Source organism: Diabrotica virgifera, chromosome 6, assembly GCF_917563875.1.
Source record: "Diabrotica virgifera virgifera chromosome 6, PGI_DIABVI_V3a".
In the NCBI taxonomy this organism is placed as follows: Eukaryota; Metazoa; Arthropoda; class Insecta; order Coleoptera; family Chrysomelidae; genus Diabrotica; species Diabrotica virgifera.
This window is the reverse complement of record NC_065448.1, coordinates 167,797,872-167,818,818: the sequence shown is the minus strand read 5'-3', so window position 1 is coordinate 167,818,818 and position 20,947 is coordinate 167,797,872. Positions and strand designations below refer to the sequence as shown.

At 31.4% G+C, this 20,947-nt stretch overlaps 1 protein-coding gene across 2 annotated transcripts in view; it reads right to left on the bottom strand.

Annotated features, from left to right (window-relative positions):
• LOC114331569 (leucine-rich repeat-containing protein 58) overlaps positions 1-20,947 on the bottom strand; it is a 95,814-nt gene that overhangs the window by 17,355 nt on the left and 57,512 nt on the right. For both annotated transcript variants that reach the window (XM_028281175.2, XM_028281174.2), the window contains exon 4: positions 4,735-4,924. In XM_028281175.2, coding sequence (XP_028136976.1) covers positions 4,735-4,924 — 190 coding nt within the window. The remainder of the gene's footprint in view (positions 1-4,734; positions 4,925-20,947) is intronic.

Genomic DNA, 20,947 nt, shown 5'->3' with positions numbered 1-20,947 from the left:
ATGTACACGTTTGACAAACTCATAGACAGAAGTTAACCATATTGACAGATGATTACTCACAAATTTTATTGACTTATTTTAATTAAATAAATACTTACCAAACCAAAAATACAATATAATATCAAAATAGCTTTTAAAAGAACTGAGTTTATTCAAGTAAATACGACTGATTATTAAAATTTATAAACTCTACCGACCCTAACCCAATTTCACTGTCAAAGTGACAGAAATTGAATCTGTCAGATTATAGTTGACCAGCACGATTACTCGAATAGTAGTTTATACAATCATTATCTCTACTAATGTTGAATGTTTTTCTAAGAATGACTATGACATTAGAAGTACAGAAATAGTCAAGTGTGAGTTTATATTTTCTACTAAATTAACATAACTACGTTGAACAATTGTCTCGCCGTCTCACTCTATCAATTATAAATATGTAACTACGTATGTCTTGGATAACGTTTTTGCTTAATAGACAACACTTAATAATCTATCTCTCTCGTTTGTTATTTATAGAAAAACGCAGTAAATCCAAAATATGTGCTTGATATGATCGTTCATGGGTATTCTTTCATTTTTCCGACTGTAATTATATTGTAAAACATTATTTTGCATCAGTGGCGACGCGTGACTTTTTCTAAAGTGTTACCAAAACCAGATATTAAATATATACCAGATATATTATATATTATCTATATATATATATATATATATATATATATATATATATATATATATATATATAATTAAGAAGACAATGATAAATAAATATATATATAAAATATATATATAATTATATATATATATATATATATATATATATATATATATATAATGTATTTTATAAATATTTTTATATATACAGTGTTCCCATACATCAAAGTTTGTTCGACTAGACACCGTGAATTTTCAGCTTGCTATTAATCAACTTTTTTTTGGTACGCGCGATCCAGGTCTATTATAAAAATAGATGAAATAAAATTAAAAAATTAAAAATTTAAGAAATTATATAAAGTATCTACAAACTAAAAACATATTTGTTGTTTTTAGGTAAAATATGTATTATATCACCTTTATACTTTATTAAAAAATCCAAATTGTATAATTAGTATACTAATCAGTACATTCATTTGTCATTTTTAGCCTAAAATATTAAATAATTTTTATTTTATTGATTATACACTACAATGTACTGTATAATCAATATTATTATATGTCATATTATAATAATGTTGTTGTTAATTAATATATTTCGACAAGTAATTAAAATCGATTAATATTATTTATATAGGATAAAAAGGTATAGATATATTATCTGTACAATAAGCAAGTACAGTTACAAGTTATAAACTAATAATTAATAATGCATATTATGCAATAATCGAATCCAAAGGGCCGGTACGGTTAACTAACCGGAGTTTAATCGAGAAAATACCGGCCCTAAGAATAACAGACTTCATAAATGGAATTATAATTATTACCTATAATTATAATAATAATTAAAATTGCATTTATTAAGTCTGATATTCTTACGTCGGTATTTTCTGTCCCGATAGACACCGGCCCTACCTAGCGTCACCAAATTAAAATTTGGTAACACCAATACGCGGTTTCAGAGCCATCGTCCCCGCAAAATTTTCAGAGACGATCCAGTCAAAGATCCTACTATCGTTGCCACTCACAGAAGTGGTAAACGGCCGCGGCGCGGCGCACGGTAAGGGCACAGTATAATAAATACGGAACCTCTTTATACTGTGGTAAGGGCGTATTATAATAACGTGCAACCGATTTTACATAAACTCGCTGATATTTTCGTGCATCTAGTTGGCTATTTTACTGAATTAGGTAGATACTATTAACAAATATTTCTATTTTTTAAAAATATAAATGGAATTATTTCATAGTAGTCATAAAATATTTATTTACAAATTTTAACTGTTACCAATGGTAACAATGGTTACATGGACGCTTCGCCAGTGTTTTGCATCAATAGCAGCCGATTGTGCAGATAATAAATACAATAATTAAAATTGTGACAACGCAATAGACGTACAACATAAACGGGAAGTGGTCTAGACGGGGTGAATGACTCAATGTAATAATTGTAATCTCTTGTCCCAAATACGTTCTTATATAATAAAATTTTAATATGTCATGTTCCATAAGATTATATTGAAGTGTGTGTGGCTTAAATATACAGGGTGGGTCAATGAAAACAGTCCACCTCGATATTTGGCGGTATTTATTAGATTTTAAGGAAATGAGGAAACAGGTCGATTTTTGTTCTAAGGGGAACACATTTTTACGATACATACATCTGTCCTTTGTCAACCCCCTCCCTTCCAATTTCCCACCACCTTTGTTTTTAAATAGGAAATATACCATGTGCGACACATCATTAGTAAGGCATTTACATGTAGTATTCAGACATAACGACTATCCACGATACGTTCTTATATAATAAAATTTTAATATGTCATGTTCCATAAGATTATATTAAAGTGTGTGTGGCTTAAATTTACAGGGTGGACCAATGAAAACAGTCCACCTCGATATTTGGCGGTATATATTAAATTTTAAGGAAATGAGGAAATAGGTCGATTTTTGTTTTAAGGGGGACAAATTTTTACGATACATACATCTGTCCTTTGTCAACCCCCTCCCTTCCAATTTCCCAACCCCTTGTTTTTAAATAGGAAATATATACCATGTGCGACACATCATTAGTAAGGCATTTACATGTAGTATTCAGACATAACGACTGTCCACGATACGTTCTTATATAATAAAATTTTAATAGGTCATGTTCCATAAGATTATATTGAAGTGTGTGTGGCTTAAATATACAGGGTGGGCCAATGAAAACAGTTCACCTCGATATTTGGCGGTATTTATTAGATTTTAAGGAAATGAGGAAACAGGTCGATTTTTGTTTTAAGGGGGACACATTTTTACGATACATACATCTGTCATTTGTCAACCCCGTCTCTTCCAATTTCCCACCCCCATTGTTTTTAAATAGGAAATATACCAAGTGCGACACATCATTAGTAAGGCTTTTACATGTAGTATTCAGACAGAACGACTATCCACGATACATTCTTATATGATAAAATTTTAATATGTCATGTTCCATAAGATTATATTAAAGTGTGTGTGGCTTAAATTTACAGGGTGGACCAATGAAAACAGTCCACCTCGATATTTGGCGGTATTTATTAGATTTTAAGGAAATGAGGAAACGGGTCGATGTCGGGTTGTTCTAAGGGGGACACATTTTTACGATACATACATCTGGCCTTTGTCAACCCCCTCCCTTCCACTTCCCCAACCCCTTGTTTTTAAATAGGAAATACATATACCATGTGCGACACATCATTAGTAAGGCATTTACATGTAGTATTCAGACATAACGACTGTCCACGATACGTTCTTATATAATAAAATTTTAAAAGGTCATGTTCCATAAGATTATATTGAAGTTTGTGTGGCTTAAATATACAGGGTGGGCCAATGAAAACAGTTCACCTCGATATTTGGCGGTATTTATTAGATTTTAAGGAAATGAGGAAACAGGTCGATTTTTGTTTTAAGGGGGACACATTTTTACGATACATACATATGTCATTTGTCAACCCCGTCTCTTTCAATTTCCCACCCCCATTGTTTTTAAATAGGAAATATACCAAGTGCGACACATCATTAGTAAGGCATTTACATGTAGTATTCAGACAGAACGACTATCCACGATACATTCTTATATAATAAAATTTTAATATGTCATGTTCCATAAGATTATATTAAAGTGTGTGTGGCTTAAATTTACAGGGTGGACCAATGAAAACAGTCCACCTCGATATTTGGCGGTATTTATTAGATTTTAAGGAAATGAGGAAACAGGTCGATTTTTGTTATAAGGGGGTCACATTTTTACGATACATACATCTGTCCTTTGTCAACCCCCTCCCTTCCACTTCCCCAACCCCTTGTTTTTAAATAGGAAATATACCATGTGCGGTACATCATTAGTAAGGCATTTACATGGAGTATTGAGGCATACGACTGTCCACGATTTTTCTTTTCGATATTTGCACCGTCTTTTCAAAAAAATCTTAATTCATTTAAAGTACAACACCTCCTAAAAATGAAACATAACGCCTATGATTTTCTAATATGTCATTTTTTCTGTCATATCAAAAGTGAATTAAAACAAATACTGCAAAAGCAATAAATTAATAGGTATGTAACGAAAATTAAATAAATTAGAAGTTATGATACATTAAACAATATACTTAAATAATATCGAAATAATTAATTCGATGTTCAAAATGGTGTCAATGACAGAAAAAAATGACATATTAGCAAACCATAGGTATTACGTTTCATTTTTAAGAGGCGTTGTACTTTAAATGAATGACGTTGCAAATATTGAAAAAAATCGTGGACAATCGTTATGTCTGAATAATCCATGTAAATGCTTTTTTAATGACGTACTGCACAAGGTATATCCCCTATTTAAAAACAAGGGATTGCAGAAGTGGAAGGGAGGGGGTTCACAAATGACAGATATATTTATCGTAAAAATGTGTCCCCCTTAGAATAAAAATCGACCTGTTTCGTCATTTCCTTCCTCAAAATCTAATAAATACTGCCAAATATCGAGGTGGGCTGTTTTCATTGGCCCACCCTGTATAATCTTATCTACATACTTGAAATTTTACAAATATTTACCTTTGCAATGGGGATTAACACAATGATGACCAGAGTTTATATAGCTGAATAGTGTGGCAGGTATATCTCCGGGTCCATATCCAATATTATATAATTTGATAGTTCTTGCCGACAGTTCTAACAAACTTGAAGGACTGTGACTCATCTCACTGACGAATCTTATAATTAGTGGGTTATCACGCAAACTTAACTGAAATAAAAAAATGAGTATTTATCACATGGGATATCAAACTAAATACAGTAAACATATTTTTACGTCGTTCTGTGGGTTCAGAGGTTAATTGAAGCACAATAAACAAATAACAGGACTTGCACTGGTCGACCTGAGTTCCTTCTACGATACAGTGAATCACAGAACGCTTTTAACAAAAATGTATGCTCGAAAGATGGCCTTCTAGTGAAAATTGTTGAGTTCTTGCTGTAAAATAGGTGACTCTATGGCGTACTAGAGATATAAATGAACCAAATGGAAAAACAAAATAATGGCTTTGTTCAGGCTCCCCATCCTCAATCATATATATACACAAGCTATCAATCAACACCGAGTATACAGAACACGTTCTATAAGCCGACGACGCACAGTGGTGAATTTTGCCGAAAACCTGGCCAAAATGCAAAAATTTAATTCAAAAATGAATAACCATTTTCAATTTCGTTGCAAAACGAAAATACAGCCGCATCATTTTCTAGTCCAATCAGAGAGTGCAGCAAGCACCTCTACCGGTTTCGAAACTTATTAGTCTCTCATCAGGAGGCACATATGCTGCTCTCTCTGATCCAACCAAAACAAACCCCGCCGTGCAGTCACGGATTGCAACGAACGAAATGGCATAGATGCCCTAGCGGCAACTGCTTGCAAAAAGACTAAGTTTTCACTCTAATGGTATATAAAACAACGTAATGTTACTCCATATCCATTTGGGTGGATCAGAGAGGTGCTTGCTGCACTCTCTGATTGGACTAGAATATGATGCGGCTGTATTTTCGTTTTGCAACGAAATTGAAAATGGTTATTCATTTTTGATTTACATGTTTACTCTGATTGGAGTACGAAGGGAACCATTCTCGTTGGAACTTTACCGCGCTGAGTAGATGGGACGTGAATTATAAATTGTAAAATTCCCTCATCTTCCTTAGTCTCAGCTTAGGTATGGCTTGCAAATTGTAGAAGCCTCGGAGGTGTAACCAGAGAAGTTTCCCATTGTTTTCAGTCTGGTGGGATGTAGAGTAACATTACGTTGTTTTATATGCCATTAGAGTAAAAACTTGTCTTTTGCCAAAATTTAAGTTTATATATTCCGAGAAATTTTATATGAATCTTACTCTGTAGGTTTTTGAGAATCACAAACGGCCGTTGAGGGTAGAACAATACAAGCATATCACATATTTATATTAGTGTAAAGTTGGGATTGAACGAAAGCGGACCGAATAAAATTAAAGTGTGTCATACAATTATTGAGGTATTGTTAGGTTTTCGTTTAAAATTATAGACGTGAATAGAATAGAATAGAAATATGCTTTATTGTCACTGAAAATTTTTATAATTTTATGGACAAAGCTTGCATACAGTCAAAAGAAAAATAATATCAACAACAAATAACAACTACAATTTACTAAAATTAAATAAATCGTCAATATACAGTAAATATGATATAAAACCAAAGACAAAAACAATTAATTGCAAAATTTATATAAATTGCAAATTGAACATACTTACAACAAATAAAATACAACATTTAGACCAGTAAGGATCTTTTTAGGTGGATGTGAGAGGTGGCATTCAGACCTTTGCGGACAAAGCCAGGTGATAACTTCGTCAATAATAACTGATCTATGCTCCCTCTCAAATATGCCCGGAACATCAACAAAAAAAAAAAAATAAAACACTTCAAAAATTTCAAAAAATTTCGCCCCCTTTCTACTTTTTTTGCTTATAACTTCAAAACGATTCATTCCGGAACCAAGCCGTACAGGAACAAAACAAAGACAATTAAATCTTCTATCAGATGTGACTGGCCAAAATATTTTGTTATTTTATAGTGGATGCTGTTTCTGGAGGTAAGTGGGGTATTTTAATATACTTTTTAGATTTTTTTTCCTAAAATAAACTCTATTTACAACATATTTACAAAATAATGGCAAGAATTTTCAATCGTTTACTGTTTACCAAGTTTTAAAATGGGAAAAGTAAAAAAGTCAGCTTTGGCCAACAAAGATTTTTTGCTTAATATGTATTCAATATAATATATACAGGGTGTAACAAAAATACAGGTCATAAATTTAGTCACATATTCTGGGACCAAAAATAGTTCGATTGAACCTAACTTACCTTAGTACAAATGTGCACATAAAAAAAGTTACAGCCCTTTGAAGTTACAAAATGAAAATTGATTTTTTCCAATATATCGAAAACTATTCGAGATCTTTTATTGAAAATAGACATGTGACATTCTTATGGTAGTAGTATCTTAAGAAAAAATTATAGTGAAATTTGGACACCCCATGAAAATTTTATGGGGGTTTTGTTCCTTTAAACCCCCCAAACTTTTGTGTACGTTCCAATTTAATTATTATTGTAGTACCATTAGTTAAACACAATATTTTAAAAACTTTTTTGCCTCTTAGTACTTTATCGAAAAGTTAGTATTTATCGAGATATTTTGAATATTTGTCAAATCCACCACATATTTGTATATGGCAAAGTACGATTATGGAGACTTGGTAATAATATGAAAATTTATTTATGATTTACATTTTTAGGTATATTTTGAACCATATTAAAAAAGAAGTAATATCTCGATAAAAAGTGCCTTCTCGAAAAAATACAAAGAGGCAAAAAAGTTTTAAAAACACTGTGTTTAACTAATGGTACAACAGTAAAAGTTTAATTGGAACATACACAAACATTTGGGGGGTTTAAAGGAACAAAATCCCCATAAAAATTTTATGTAAACATATTAAAAAAGAAGCCGCAACTCGATAAAAACTGCCTTATCTAAAAAATACTAAGAGGCAAAAAAGTTTTATAAATATTGAATTTAACTAATGGTACCACAATAATAATTTAATTGGAACGTACACAAAAGTTTGGGGGGGGGGGTTTAAGGGAACCAAAAAACCCCCATAAAATTTTTATGGGGTGCACAAATTTCACTATAATTCTGTTTTAAGATGTTCCTGGCATTATACGAAGAATTATACGTGTCCATTTTCAATAAAAAATATCTAATAGTTTTGGATATATTCGAAAAAATCGATTTTCATTTTGTAACTTCAAAGGGCTGTAACTTTCTTTATGTGCATATTTGTACTAAGGTAAATTAGGTTCATTCGAACTATTTTTGGTCTCAGAATATGCGATTAAATTTATGACCTGTATTTTCGTTACACCCTGTATAAGTTCAATATAAGTTCAATATGTATATAAATATTCCTCAAAAAATTATCTGCAACAAGTTGCAAATTTAGTGGAATTTTTCATTTAAAAAAATGTAACATGCTGCAGAATTTCTGTATTAAGAGACTTTAACGTTATGGCCAGTTAATAGAGTAAGAACAAAATATAAAGCAGCTGATCAAGTAAATTTAAATTTTTTTACACAAAAACCGTCGTTTTTTGTTATTTTTTTTTGCTTTCTTCTTCTTTTTTTAACCTTTAAGTCCTTGTACCTTTATGTATAGGTCTATCTTTTTGCTTCCTTGTGTTTATATTTTTTAATAATTTTGGTCGCAGGAGTCCAAAAATTTTGCATTTTTTTAAAAATAAAATGCATAAACGATACTTTATATTAAGAAGCCAAAAATAGGTAAGTCAACTATTAATACATCTAAATTGTTTTGTAAATGGATACCATTAATTATAATTATTACCTACCAATTTGTGGCTTCTTAACACAAAGTTTCGTTAATGCATTTCATTTTTAAAAAATTCAAAATTTTTAGCTCGCCCGACCAAAATTATTAAAAAATATAAAAATAAGGAAGCAAAAACATAGGATTATACATAACAGTAAAAGGACTTAAAAGATAAGAAAAAGAAGAATAAGTTTGCAGATGATTTTTTGAGGAATTTTTATATACATATTGAACTATTTATTAAGCAAAAACTCTTTGATGACCAAAGCAGACTTTCTTACTTTTACAAACTTGGAAAACTTAAAACGATTAAAAATGCTTGCCATTATTTTGCAAATATGTTTTAAATAAAGTATATTTTACGAAAAAAAAGTATAAAAAGTATATTAAAATACTCCACTTACCTCCAGAAATAGCATCCACTATAAATTAAAAAAATAATACACTTCTATAGTTTTAAATGAAAACCGAACAATGCCTCAATTATTGTATAACACACTTTTTTTTATTAGGTCCGCTGTCGTTCAATCACAACTTTACACTAATTTATGTGATTTTTTAGGCACCCATACTCATGGGAACGGACACGGCCACCCCTAGTAGTACGTTCTTTAACGGTAAAATATTGCAAAACCTCTAAATTTTAAAGAACCGCTTGGATTAACATGAAATTTGGCATACACATAGCTAACAAGTCAAAGAAAAAAAAGTGATATTGTGCCGATATGTGCTTTTGACCCGGGGGTGGTTTTCACACCCTCTTGGGGGTGAAAAAATATTCGTCCAAAGTAAGTCCGGAAATGGATAAACTGACTAATTTTAATTAATTTTTGTTCTATAGAGTTTTTTCACTAAGTCAATACTTTTTGAGTTATTTGCCAGTAAATATGTTCATTTTTTCAACAAAATAACCACGCTTTTAGACGGTTTTTCGCAAATAACTCAAATAGTAAGTATTTTGTCGAAAAAACATTCTTAGCAAAAATATAGCCTGTAAATAATTTTAAAAAAATGGTGTATATATCACGTCTCTATACCTAGTAGAAGCAGAGTTATAGCTAATTAAAAATAGGTTCATATTCTTCAAATTCCAAATGGAATACTTAAACGTGAAATATCCAAAAACGAAGCACATTTAAAGTGTTTAAAAAAAGCTTCATTTTTGTTTTATTAAAAAAAATTTATAGCATCAAAAGTAAACAAGTTACGCTCAAAATAAAGTTAGTCCCTTTTTTTTTGGTAAAAAAATCGGAAAAATCACCCCCTAATTAGTATCTCAATTGAACTTAATCGTTACGACTTCACAAGTTTTTTGACTCGTGTATGTTTTGTTTATATGATCTGTAAGTTTCATCGGTTCAAAGTCCTTATTTTTTAAAGGGCTGTAGTTAAAAGGGGTTGAACGAGTCACTGATCACGAATGTATGCAAATTTAGAAACACCAAATCTTAATCAATTTTTGTCTAACAGAAAAACAAAAAAATACATGATATTCAAAAAAGCAATGCTGATTTTTTTTGTTTTTCGAGATTTTCGGTATCTCTAACAATTTTTAAGTTATTTTGAAAAAAAGCATATTTTTCAAAATTAAAATTCTTTAAAATTTTACTTTAAAACCAAAAGCACTTTGAATCGATGAAACTTACAGATCATATAAACACAACATAAGTAAAATAATTTGTGGAGCGTTACGATTAATTTAATTTAAGTTGCTAATTAGGGGGTGGTCTTCCCGATTTTTTTTGCCAAAACATAAGGACCAACTTTATTTTGAGCGTAACTTGCTTAAATTTAATGCTAGAAACTTTTTGTAAAAACAGAAATAAAGCTTTTTTTGAACACTTTAAAAAAGTTATAACGGGTTTTCCCCAAAAAGTGTTTAATTTTTTGGAAATTTCACTTCGAAATGTTCTATTTGAAATTTGGTGAATATGAATCTATTTTTCATTGGCTATAACTCTGGTTCTACGAGGTCCAGAGACCTAACGCGTAAACCATTTTTTTTTTACTTTTTTACAGGCTATATTTCTGCTAAGAATGTTTTTTTTTGACAAAATACTTACTTTCTGAGTTATTTGCGAAAAACCGTCTATAAGTCTGATCACTAAACTCAGACGCAACTTTCTAGATGTTTTAGTCGGTAATTTTGCCAATTTTAGTAAAATTGGCAAAAAATAATTACTAAATAGTTAATAATCACTAAATAGTTAGTAATTTTACAAATTTTTGCAAAATTGACAAAAAACAAAAAAAATATCGACTAAAATATCTAGCCAGTTGCGTCTGAGTTTAGCGAACCGACTATAAAATGTAGTTATTTTGTTGAAAAATGAACATATTTACTCGCAAATAACTCGAAAAGTGTTGACTTGGCGAAAAAGCTCTATAGAACAAAAGTTACTTAAAATTAGTCAGTTTATCCATTTCCGGACTTATTTTGGACATATATTTTTTCACCCCCAATAGGGGGTGAAAGTCACCCCCAGGGCAAAAGCACACAATGGCACATTATCACTTTTTTTCTTTGACATGTAAGCTATGCGTATGCCAAATTTCATGTCAATCCAAGCGGTTCTTTAAAATTTAGAGCAAAAACCGTGAAAGAATGTACTATAGCTTTTCTGGTGCTTTAAACTATACAGTGATGAGCGCACTAATAACCGGCAAATAACGGAAAAGATGGAAAACATATTAAGTTGTGGGATAAAAAGGGATGAACCTAGTAGAGGTGTTAAATTTAGCGATTGTAACTTAAAAATTGACATTATATTGATTGCTTCCCACCTTTAGACGAATCGGCGAGTTTGAGAAATGCCAATGTCACAGTGACAGTTTTAGTTGACGTACTCCTCTGATACGTCTAAAGGTGGGAAACAATCAATATAATGTCAATGTATATATTACTATCGCTAATTTTAACACCTCTACTAGTTTTATTTCTTTTTATCTCACAACTTAATATGTTTTCCATCTTTTGCGCTATTTTGCCGGTTATTAGCGCTGTACTTGCCTGTTATTAGCACTGTATATTGTTATTCAAAGTATACAAAATGTAATGTGCAACATCTTCACGTCTGCACCCCCCCTAAAAATTTTTTATATGGGCGGCCATGCATGATCTGCTTGTATTGTTTTACCCTTAATGCCCGTTTATGATTCTCAAAAACCTACAGAGCAAAGTTCATATAAAATTTCTCGGAGTATACCTATAAACTTAAATTTTTGCATTTTGGCCAGGTTTTCGGCGAAATTCACCACTGTGCGACGACTTCTTAACCCATTCGCTGCCGTTCACGCGCCAGCGAGTGATATAGTTACTTCAGTCAAGTGCCTTTCAACAGATTGGCTCCTAACCGAGTTCCACCCTCTTCGATAGGCAGGGAATGTGTTAAAAGAAGGAACCTTTAAGTAAGGAAAGAGAAACTGGGATAGGTCCTCGATACCGTGTTGAGCTACTACCGAAAAAAAAACACTTATGCCAAACCCCGTCCAGATACAAGTAACCACAAGCAAGCCTGATACAATAGTGTCACTCTTGAACACACGGAAAAACCAATCTGCTTAGATGTTACGCTAGGCAAGTCACTGAGAAGACGTGAGAAATCGGTAGCTAGAAATAATATCCTCAGAAAACTCACCACTATACAGGGTGAGGCAGATAAAGGGCCTATTAGAAATATCTCGAGAACTAAAGCTAAGAGAATCTTGAAAATTGGAATACAGGGGTTTTGAGGTATGAACTATTTAATGAAAATATTTTCTTCTCTTTGCTACTTCCGGTTATACCGGAAGTTGATTGTAACTTCGTTTTTTTAAATGGGACACCCTGTATATTTTTACATTTTTTGATTCTCCTCGATTTCTTCTTTCTTAAAATATAAGGTTTTGTAATATTATACAGGGTAGGTTAAAAGATAATTACGTTTTCTTATTAATATCATAGCAATATTAACACCCTGTAGGATTGTAGTAGATTGGTATAATAAACTCTATTAATGTTCAAATAATTTTTAATATAGTCTACTATTGTTAAGAGTTATTGGTATAGTTAAACTTTTCATTTTAGTATACAGGGTTGGTCGAAACTCGGAATGAGTATTTTCTGAGTTTTCTTAAATGGAACACCCTGTATTTTAGTACTGTAATGAAATGTTATTTTATGGTACTTTTTAATTTCGTAAGCATTCCCTATACCTAACTTCTTTAATTTGTGAGTTATTGGTGATTAAAGCCAAACATTAATTGCAACACAAAATAGGTGAAATTGTAATAGGCTGGCAGTGAAAATATTCAGTCACAAATAATTTTTTTGGAAATAAATACATATTAATCTATACTGATACTTAAAATTGCCAATAGTGGTTGAGGTATCAAAATACCATCGAAGTTAAGATTGTTGGTGCGATTAACAATTAAGCACAAACTAAAGCAGTTAGGTATAGGGAATGCTGAAGAAGTAAAAAGTGCCATGAAATATCATTTCATTACAATACTAAAATATAGGGTGTTCCATTTAAGAAAACTCAGAAAATACTCATTCCGAGTTTCGACCCACCCTGTATACTAAAATTAAAAATTTAGCTACACTAATAATTGTTAACAATAGTAGACTATATTAAAAATCATTTGAACATAAATAAGTTTATTATGTCAAACTACTACAATCCTACAGGGTGGGAATATTGCTACGAAATTAATAAGAAAACGTAATTATCTTTTAACCTACCCTGTATATTATTACAAAACCTTATATTTTAAGAAAGAAGAAATCGAGGAGAATCAAAAAATGTAAAAATATACAGGGTGTCCCATTTAAAAAAACGAAGTTATAAGCAACTTCCGGTATAACCGGAAGTACCAAATAGATGAAAATATTTTCATTAAATAGATCAGTCTTCAAAACCCCCTTATTCCAATTTTCATAATTCAATTGTCTTTAGTTCTCGAGATATTTCTAATAGGCCCTTTATCTGCCTCACCCTATATATGACTTTCTCTGAACCAACTAAAGCATATCGTATCGGACTGTCAGTATCGAATCGGAACGAAATAACGTGGCATGGGTGTCGTAGCGACATATGCTAAGAGCAAGCGAAAGTTTTGCATGGGCATGCCCATGCGCCATGCTATTCTAGGGCATAGCACGCCTGCCTCGTCTGGTTACGAGGTCATATTAAAACAGGTCATCCTTAACAAAACATGCAGACTAACTGCTGTAATGCCTGGGTTGCCTCGAAAGCGGCACCGACAAACTACAACCGTAACACTGCGATGAATGACGTCATAAAAAACTGTACCACGCAAAATAATATCAGTGGTTTCTAGGGATGCGTTGGAAGCCACCGCTTGCTGAGCTTGCACATTCCATTGCCCCAGTGAAGAACCTTGAATTTTTCACCGTAATCTGACGTAATTAATCGCAGTGTTACGGTCGCAGTTTGTCGGTGCCGCTTTCGAGGAAGCCAATGCTTTAGTAAGACTTACTAAGGCTGTAATAAGTCAACCCCGATAGAAATACTCTATTGAGCGAGCGATTTTGCTAACCCCAACTGTCGCAGAAAAGCACACCAATTCATGGAACAGAAAGAACTCAAACACTGATAAACACAGGCAATGAAGAACATTGGAAAGAATTTAAAACAAAAGTATTAAATGCAGCAACAAACACCGTCTTCTTTAGCCCATTTTTACCCCCATTTCTATTTTGTTTAAAATGGCAATATAATATTCATATAATGGCATATATATAATAATTATTATACAATGGCATATATAATAATTAACTTATAAAATATGAATTTTAACTATATCAATTTTTAATTATTTATTAAAAAAATTAAAAAAAGATACGCAACAGCCGTGTTCGAACTAGGCAACTCTCGATCTGCAGTCTAATGCCACTGACCCACCATCAATTTAGCATTAGTCATATTTTTAAAATAGTTTGAAATAAAAAAAATCGATTTATCCATACAGGGTGATTGATTTATTAGTGGGGTAAAGCTCTGTAGATCCGTTATAGTAATAGATAGCAATAAAAGTTAGTAACAAAAATTGTAGCCAACTCTGATTACAGATTGATAATCAGTAATCGTAAATTGTCAGTTTTAGACAATTCAGTCATGGCTCACCTAAAATTTGGATAGATTTAGACCCGTAATTAATAATTTGCTCTGAAAATGAAAATATCTCGAAAACTAATAAATTTAGACATAGGGAATGTTATATAAAAATTAAAGTACGGTAATATTACTTTTCGATAGTGATATAAAATACAGGGTGTTTCATTTAAAATTACTAAGAAAATAATGTACTTGCGTTTTGACTCATCCTTTATTCAATATAAAGAAAATTGGCAATATCGATCATTTATGAAAATTTTGACAATAAATAAAAAAATATGGCATCAATAAACCATTGCCGTTGTGCTTATTTTTAATTATACAGAGAGTTAAACTTGTTACGATTTTCATATAAAATTGGTTGTAACTTTGTAAATAGGGTATTTATAGGGTATAATATACTAAACCTTTTTATTTTTGTAATGGAGAAGTTAAGAAGGTGTCGAATATAAAATAAAATACAGGGTGTTCCATTTAAAAAAACATAACTTTGATCTGCCACTATGTTATCGAACACCCTGTAACATTCTAACTAATTTTGTAATGTGAAGTTCAAAGTTGGCTACAATTTTTGTTATTAACTTTTATCGCTATCCATTACTATAACGGATCTACGGAGCTTTACCCCACTAATCAATCACCCTGTATAATAGCAGTTAAATATTGCATTGTTAGCTAGTTCTAAGCTATTCTGAAAATTTCAGGTACCTAGGTAGCCTACAACTATTTTTAAAATGGATTACAACATTTGCGGAGACTGTGACAACAACCAAGCCAAGTATATAAAAACGTTTAAAAAAAGAGATGAAACTTGTAGTGGTGGGAAATTTAGCGATAGAAAACTATAAATTTACATTATATTGATACTTTCCCACCTCTAGACGTATCAGAGGAGTATGTCAACTAAAACTGTCACTGTCACAGTGGTAGTTGCCAAACTCGTCCGATACGTCTAAAGGTGCTCGATACGTTATTAGCGCGCTCATCACTGCATAATGTAAATTTTTAGGTATATATCGCTACATTTCCCACCTCTACTAGTTTCATCTCTTTTTATCCCACAACTTAATATGGTTTCTGTCTTTTAGGTTTCTTAAATTTAAAAAAGATAAAATATAGAAAACGGAACAGAATCTTCAAAATAATGATGTAACTAAGGGAATCAATAAATATATCCGAAATCTAAGGACATAATAAAACCCCAAATAACCTTTATAAAAACCAAGAAGGATGGATAATTAACAAACCAACAGAAATAACATCAGTTTGGGAAACCCATTTCAAAGCTCTGTTTAGGAACACAAAATAACCATTTTCTGGATTTGAGGTAGAACGAGAGAGGAGATGAATGCCCCGGCACTTGAAGATCACAAACAAGCAATACAGATGTAAGAAAATTTTGAATATATCAAATATCACATATCAAATGAACATATCAATTCAATAGAAAGATTACGTGGCAAGTTTTCACCAAAAAAGTGTAGAGGTCAGATATCAACATGAACCCGGTTATTAAATGAAAAGATTACACGTGGCAAGTTAAGTTTTGCTTTTTTTAAGTTTACTTGCTTTCGCTAAATAACCTCTATCGTTAAAAAGCACGAGTGAGGCTGATCAAGTCAACACACACAGAGGAATTTGGAATTTTAAGAGGAGTGCGACAGGGGTGTATTTTGTCTCCTGTGCTGTTCAACCTTTATATGGAGAATGTTTTTGCAGAGACACTTGAAGGCTCTGACTGTGGTATAAAGGTCAACGGGTACCCGATAAATAACATTCATTACGCCTTACGCCGAAGACACAGCAATAATCACAGATAACGAATATGATATGCAGTTGATGCTAAATAAAATAAATGCAGCAGGAAAAACATATGGTTTGAATAGAAGATAAATGCTGGAAAAATTAAATGCATGGCAATAAGAAAGGGTACACTTTTAAGAGAACAACTAGTAGATAATGCTTCAATCCAGCAAATCAAAACATTCAAATACTTGGGAATGAGCGTGAATGACCAATAAGATCCTCAACAAGACATAAAATGCCGTACCGAACAAGCAAGTCAAGCTTTTATTAAATTTAAACCGCTACTTTGTAACCGCAATATTTCCTTCAATCTCCGTTACAAAATGGTTAAGTGCTATTTATGGTTCATATTGCTATACTGCATGGAGATATGGACGTTGAAAATATCTTCCATTAATAGGTTGGAGACCTTCTAAATGTGGACTTCGCGAATAATGTTCCGAATACCATGGACAGATAGGGTGAGAAACGAGGAAGTCTTAATACTCTGGGGCACTCTGGGCTAATTAGCAAAATACAAGGAAAAGTTATTTACCAGCAATTTTATTGCTGGAATCGAATCTTATGATTGTATATACAGGGTGATTGATTAGTAGGGTAAAGCTCAATAGCTCCGCTATAGTAATAGATAGCAATAAAAGTTAATAACAAAAATTTTAGCCACCTTTGAGCTTCACATTACAAAATTAGTTAGAATGTTACAGGGTGTTCGATAACACAGTGGCTTGTTTTTTTAAATGGAACACTATATATTTTATTTTATATTCGAAATCCTGTTAACTTCTCCATCACAAAAATATAAAGGTTTGTTATGTTATACAGGGTATTTACAAAGTTATAACCAATTTTATATGAAAATCGTAACAAGTTCAACTCCCTGTATAAATAAAAAGAAGCAAAACAACAATGGTTTATTAATGCCATATTTTTTAACGTATTGTCAAAATTTTCAAGAATGGTCGATATTGCTAATTTTCTTTATATCAAATACAGGGTGAGTCAAAACGCAAGTACATTATTTTCTCAATAATTTTAAATGGAACACCCTGTATTTTATATCACTATTGAAAAGTACCATTACCGTACTTTAATTTTTAGATAACATTCCCTATGTCTAAATTTATTAGTTTTCGAGATATTTTCATTTTTCAATGGACCAGTAGAGTGGCCACCCAAATCACCAGAATTTAATAAACTGGACTGATTTTTTTGGGGTTACGTTAATAATGAAGTTTATAAAATACCTCCAACAACAAGGGATGAGATGAAAAATAGAATACAAAGTGTATTTCGATGTGTTAATTTACAAATGTTCCGTAGAGTAAGTAGCTCATTCAATGATCGTTTTTAGGCGTACATAAATGTGTTAGGAGATAATTTTGAACACCTTATATAATATATATATATATATATATATATATATATATATATATATATATATATATATATATATATATATATATACAAACAACTAGTTTATTAGGGTTGCAGTCAGAAGGTTGGCCAGGATGTTAAAGAAACACTCTTTTGACTTTTTGTCTAGCTTTCGGAATGGTTTTATTCCTTTTTCAAGACTCTGTAATATAGATAAAAAGAAATATGTAAATTTTTATAAAATATCACAATTCGTCAGTTCAACTTACTGGTCGTTGAGATTATTTAAAAGCTTTATGACCCTCAACAATACTAACACAAACATAGAATACAGAAAATAATGGACAAAATACATTCTAAAATTTGGTAAGGATGGTAAATTTTTATATTTATTCTATGACATCTTTTGATTGTGTGTTTTAACTCTGATACATAGAGAACAGAAAGAAAAAACAGTCAGATTAAAATGTAATTAGGTGTTTTTAATATTGTATTTATTTTCAAAAAACCAATAGGCCCATACTGGGTAATTTTTATTTTTAAATCTGTCTTAATGGTATGCAACCTGTTATGCACACAGATGTATTGTGTAGTGCATATGTATAAGAAATATTTATTTTATTTTTGATGTTTTTCCAGTAAGTAACAATAAATATCATCAATCATCAAATAAATATCATAAATATCATCAAATAACAATAAAACATCAAAAATAAAATAAATATTTCTTATACATATGCACTACACAATACATCTGTGTGCATAACAGGTTGCATACCATTAAGACAGATTTAAAAATAAAAATTACCCAGTATGGGCCTATTGGTTTTTTGAAAATAAATACAATATTAAAAACACCTAATTACATTTTAATCTGACTGTTTTTTCTTTCTGTTCTCTATGTATCAGAGTTAAAACACACCATCAAAAGATGTCATAGAATAAATATAAAAATTTACCATCCTTACCAAATTTTAGAATGTATTTTGTCCATTATTTTCTGTATTCTATGTTTGTGTTAGTATTGTTGAGGGTCATAAAGCTTTTAAATAATCTCAACGACTAGTAAGTTGAACTGACGAATTGTGATATTTTATAAAAATTTACATATTTCTTTTTATCTATATTACAGAGTCTTGAAAAAGGAATAAAACCATTCCGAAAGCTAGACAAAAAGTCAAAAGAGTGTTTCTTTAACATCCTGGCCAACCTTCTGACTGCAACCCTAATAAACTAGTTGTTTGTTTATATCGACAGTCACTAATATCCAGTATTTCTTATATATATATATATATATATATATATATATATATATATATATATATATATATATATAAATCGGTTTTAAAACGTCTTGCGACGTTGTCCGATGCCTAATTTCCATGACACTCTATCATCCCATTGGCCCTCTCTAAGATCTCTTGCGCTCATCGCCTTCGTTACTCCCTCTCTCCAAGATTTCTTGGGTCTTCCTCTCTTTCTGCGGTTTGGTGGTACCCATTGCATAATTATTTTAGGGAGTCTTGAGTTATCCATCCTCTGGACGTGTCCGTACCATATCAGCTGTTTTCTTTCTATGTCTGTTGTTAGAGAGCCGTCAACCCCCATTCGCTGTCTTATCTCATCATTACGTATTCTCTCTCTGCGTGACACTCCTACTGATCTTCCAAAAGCGTCCATTTCTACTGCCTCCAGTTTTCTTCTGTTGTTTTCGGTTATCCGCCAAGTTTCTGCTCCGTACAATAGACTGCTTTTAATAAGAGATTCGTAGATATTGTGTTTTCTTCTTTTTCCTATTTCATGATTCCACAGTACGCTGTTTAGACAACCTATTGTTTTTCTGGATTGTGTTATTCTTCTCTTTATTTCTTCATCATCTTTCCCCGTTGTGTCAAAAACGATTCCTAGATATGTGTAATGGTCGCAGGGCATGATGATTTCATTATTTTCTAATGTGATGTTCGATAGTTCGGTACCTATTGGCAGGTATTTTGTTTTTTTTTGTATTAATTTCTAGTCCCCACTTTCTATATTCTTCTTGTAATTTCCTTGCCATGTACTCTAAATCATCTTTATCGTTTGCTATAACAACCTGGTCATCAGCAAACTGCAATGTATATAAGCAAATCTCTCCAAGGTCTACGCCCATGCCTCTGCATTTTCGTTTCCACTCTTTCAATGCTTTTGCAACATATATTTTAAATAAGGTCGGTAATACACAGCACCCCTGACGTAGACCTTTATTAACCAGGAAGCTTTGCGATAATCTGTTTCCAGTTTTTATTTGTGATGTTGACCCTTCATACAAATTTCTTAAGGCTTTTATTAAGGTGACACTAATATTCGTCTGTCGTAACACGTTCCAGAGTTTGTATCCATATAATTAAATATTAAAAATATTTTATTAAAAGTAGCTTCTAATTTTTTCAAACATGTTTTTTTGCAAAATGTATTACTGATAAATTATGTTTCGTTCTTTATTTATTACATTGTTACATTTACATACAAAAGTAGTGTTTAATTGTCTTCACAAAATATTGTATTTTGTGTTTGTGTGTTTTTTGTAAAATTTATTACTAATTTTCTTTGTTTATTTGTTGCATTTACATAAAACGATAGTTTTTAATTGTTTCAACAATGTTGCATGTAGTGGTTGTGTTTTTGTTTGTAAAATGTATTACTAATAAATTATTTTTATTTCTTTATTTGCTACAGTGTTACATTGATTACCGGATTGATAATCGGTAATCTTCAATTGTCAATTCAGTCATGGCTTACTTAAAATTTAGATAAATTTAAACACCTAAAATAATTTGCTCTGAAAAATGAAAATATCTCGAAAACTAATAAATTTGGGCATAGGGAATGTTATATAAAAATTAAAGTACGTTAATGTTACTTTTCAATAATGATATAAAATACAGGGTGTTCCATAACATTACTGAGAAAATAATGTACTTGCGTTTTGACTCACCCTGTATTTGATATAAAGAAAATTAGCAATATCAATAATTCTTAAAAATTTTGACAATAAATAAAAAAATATGGCATTATTA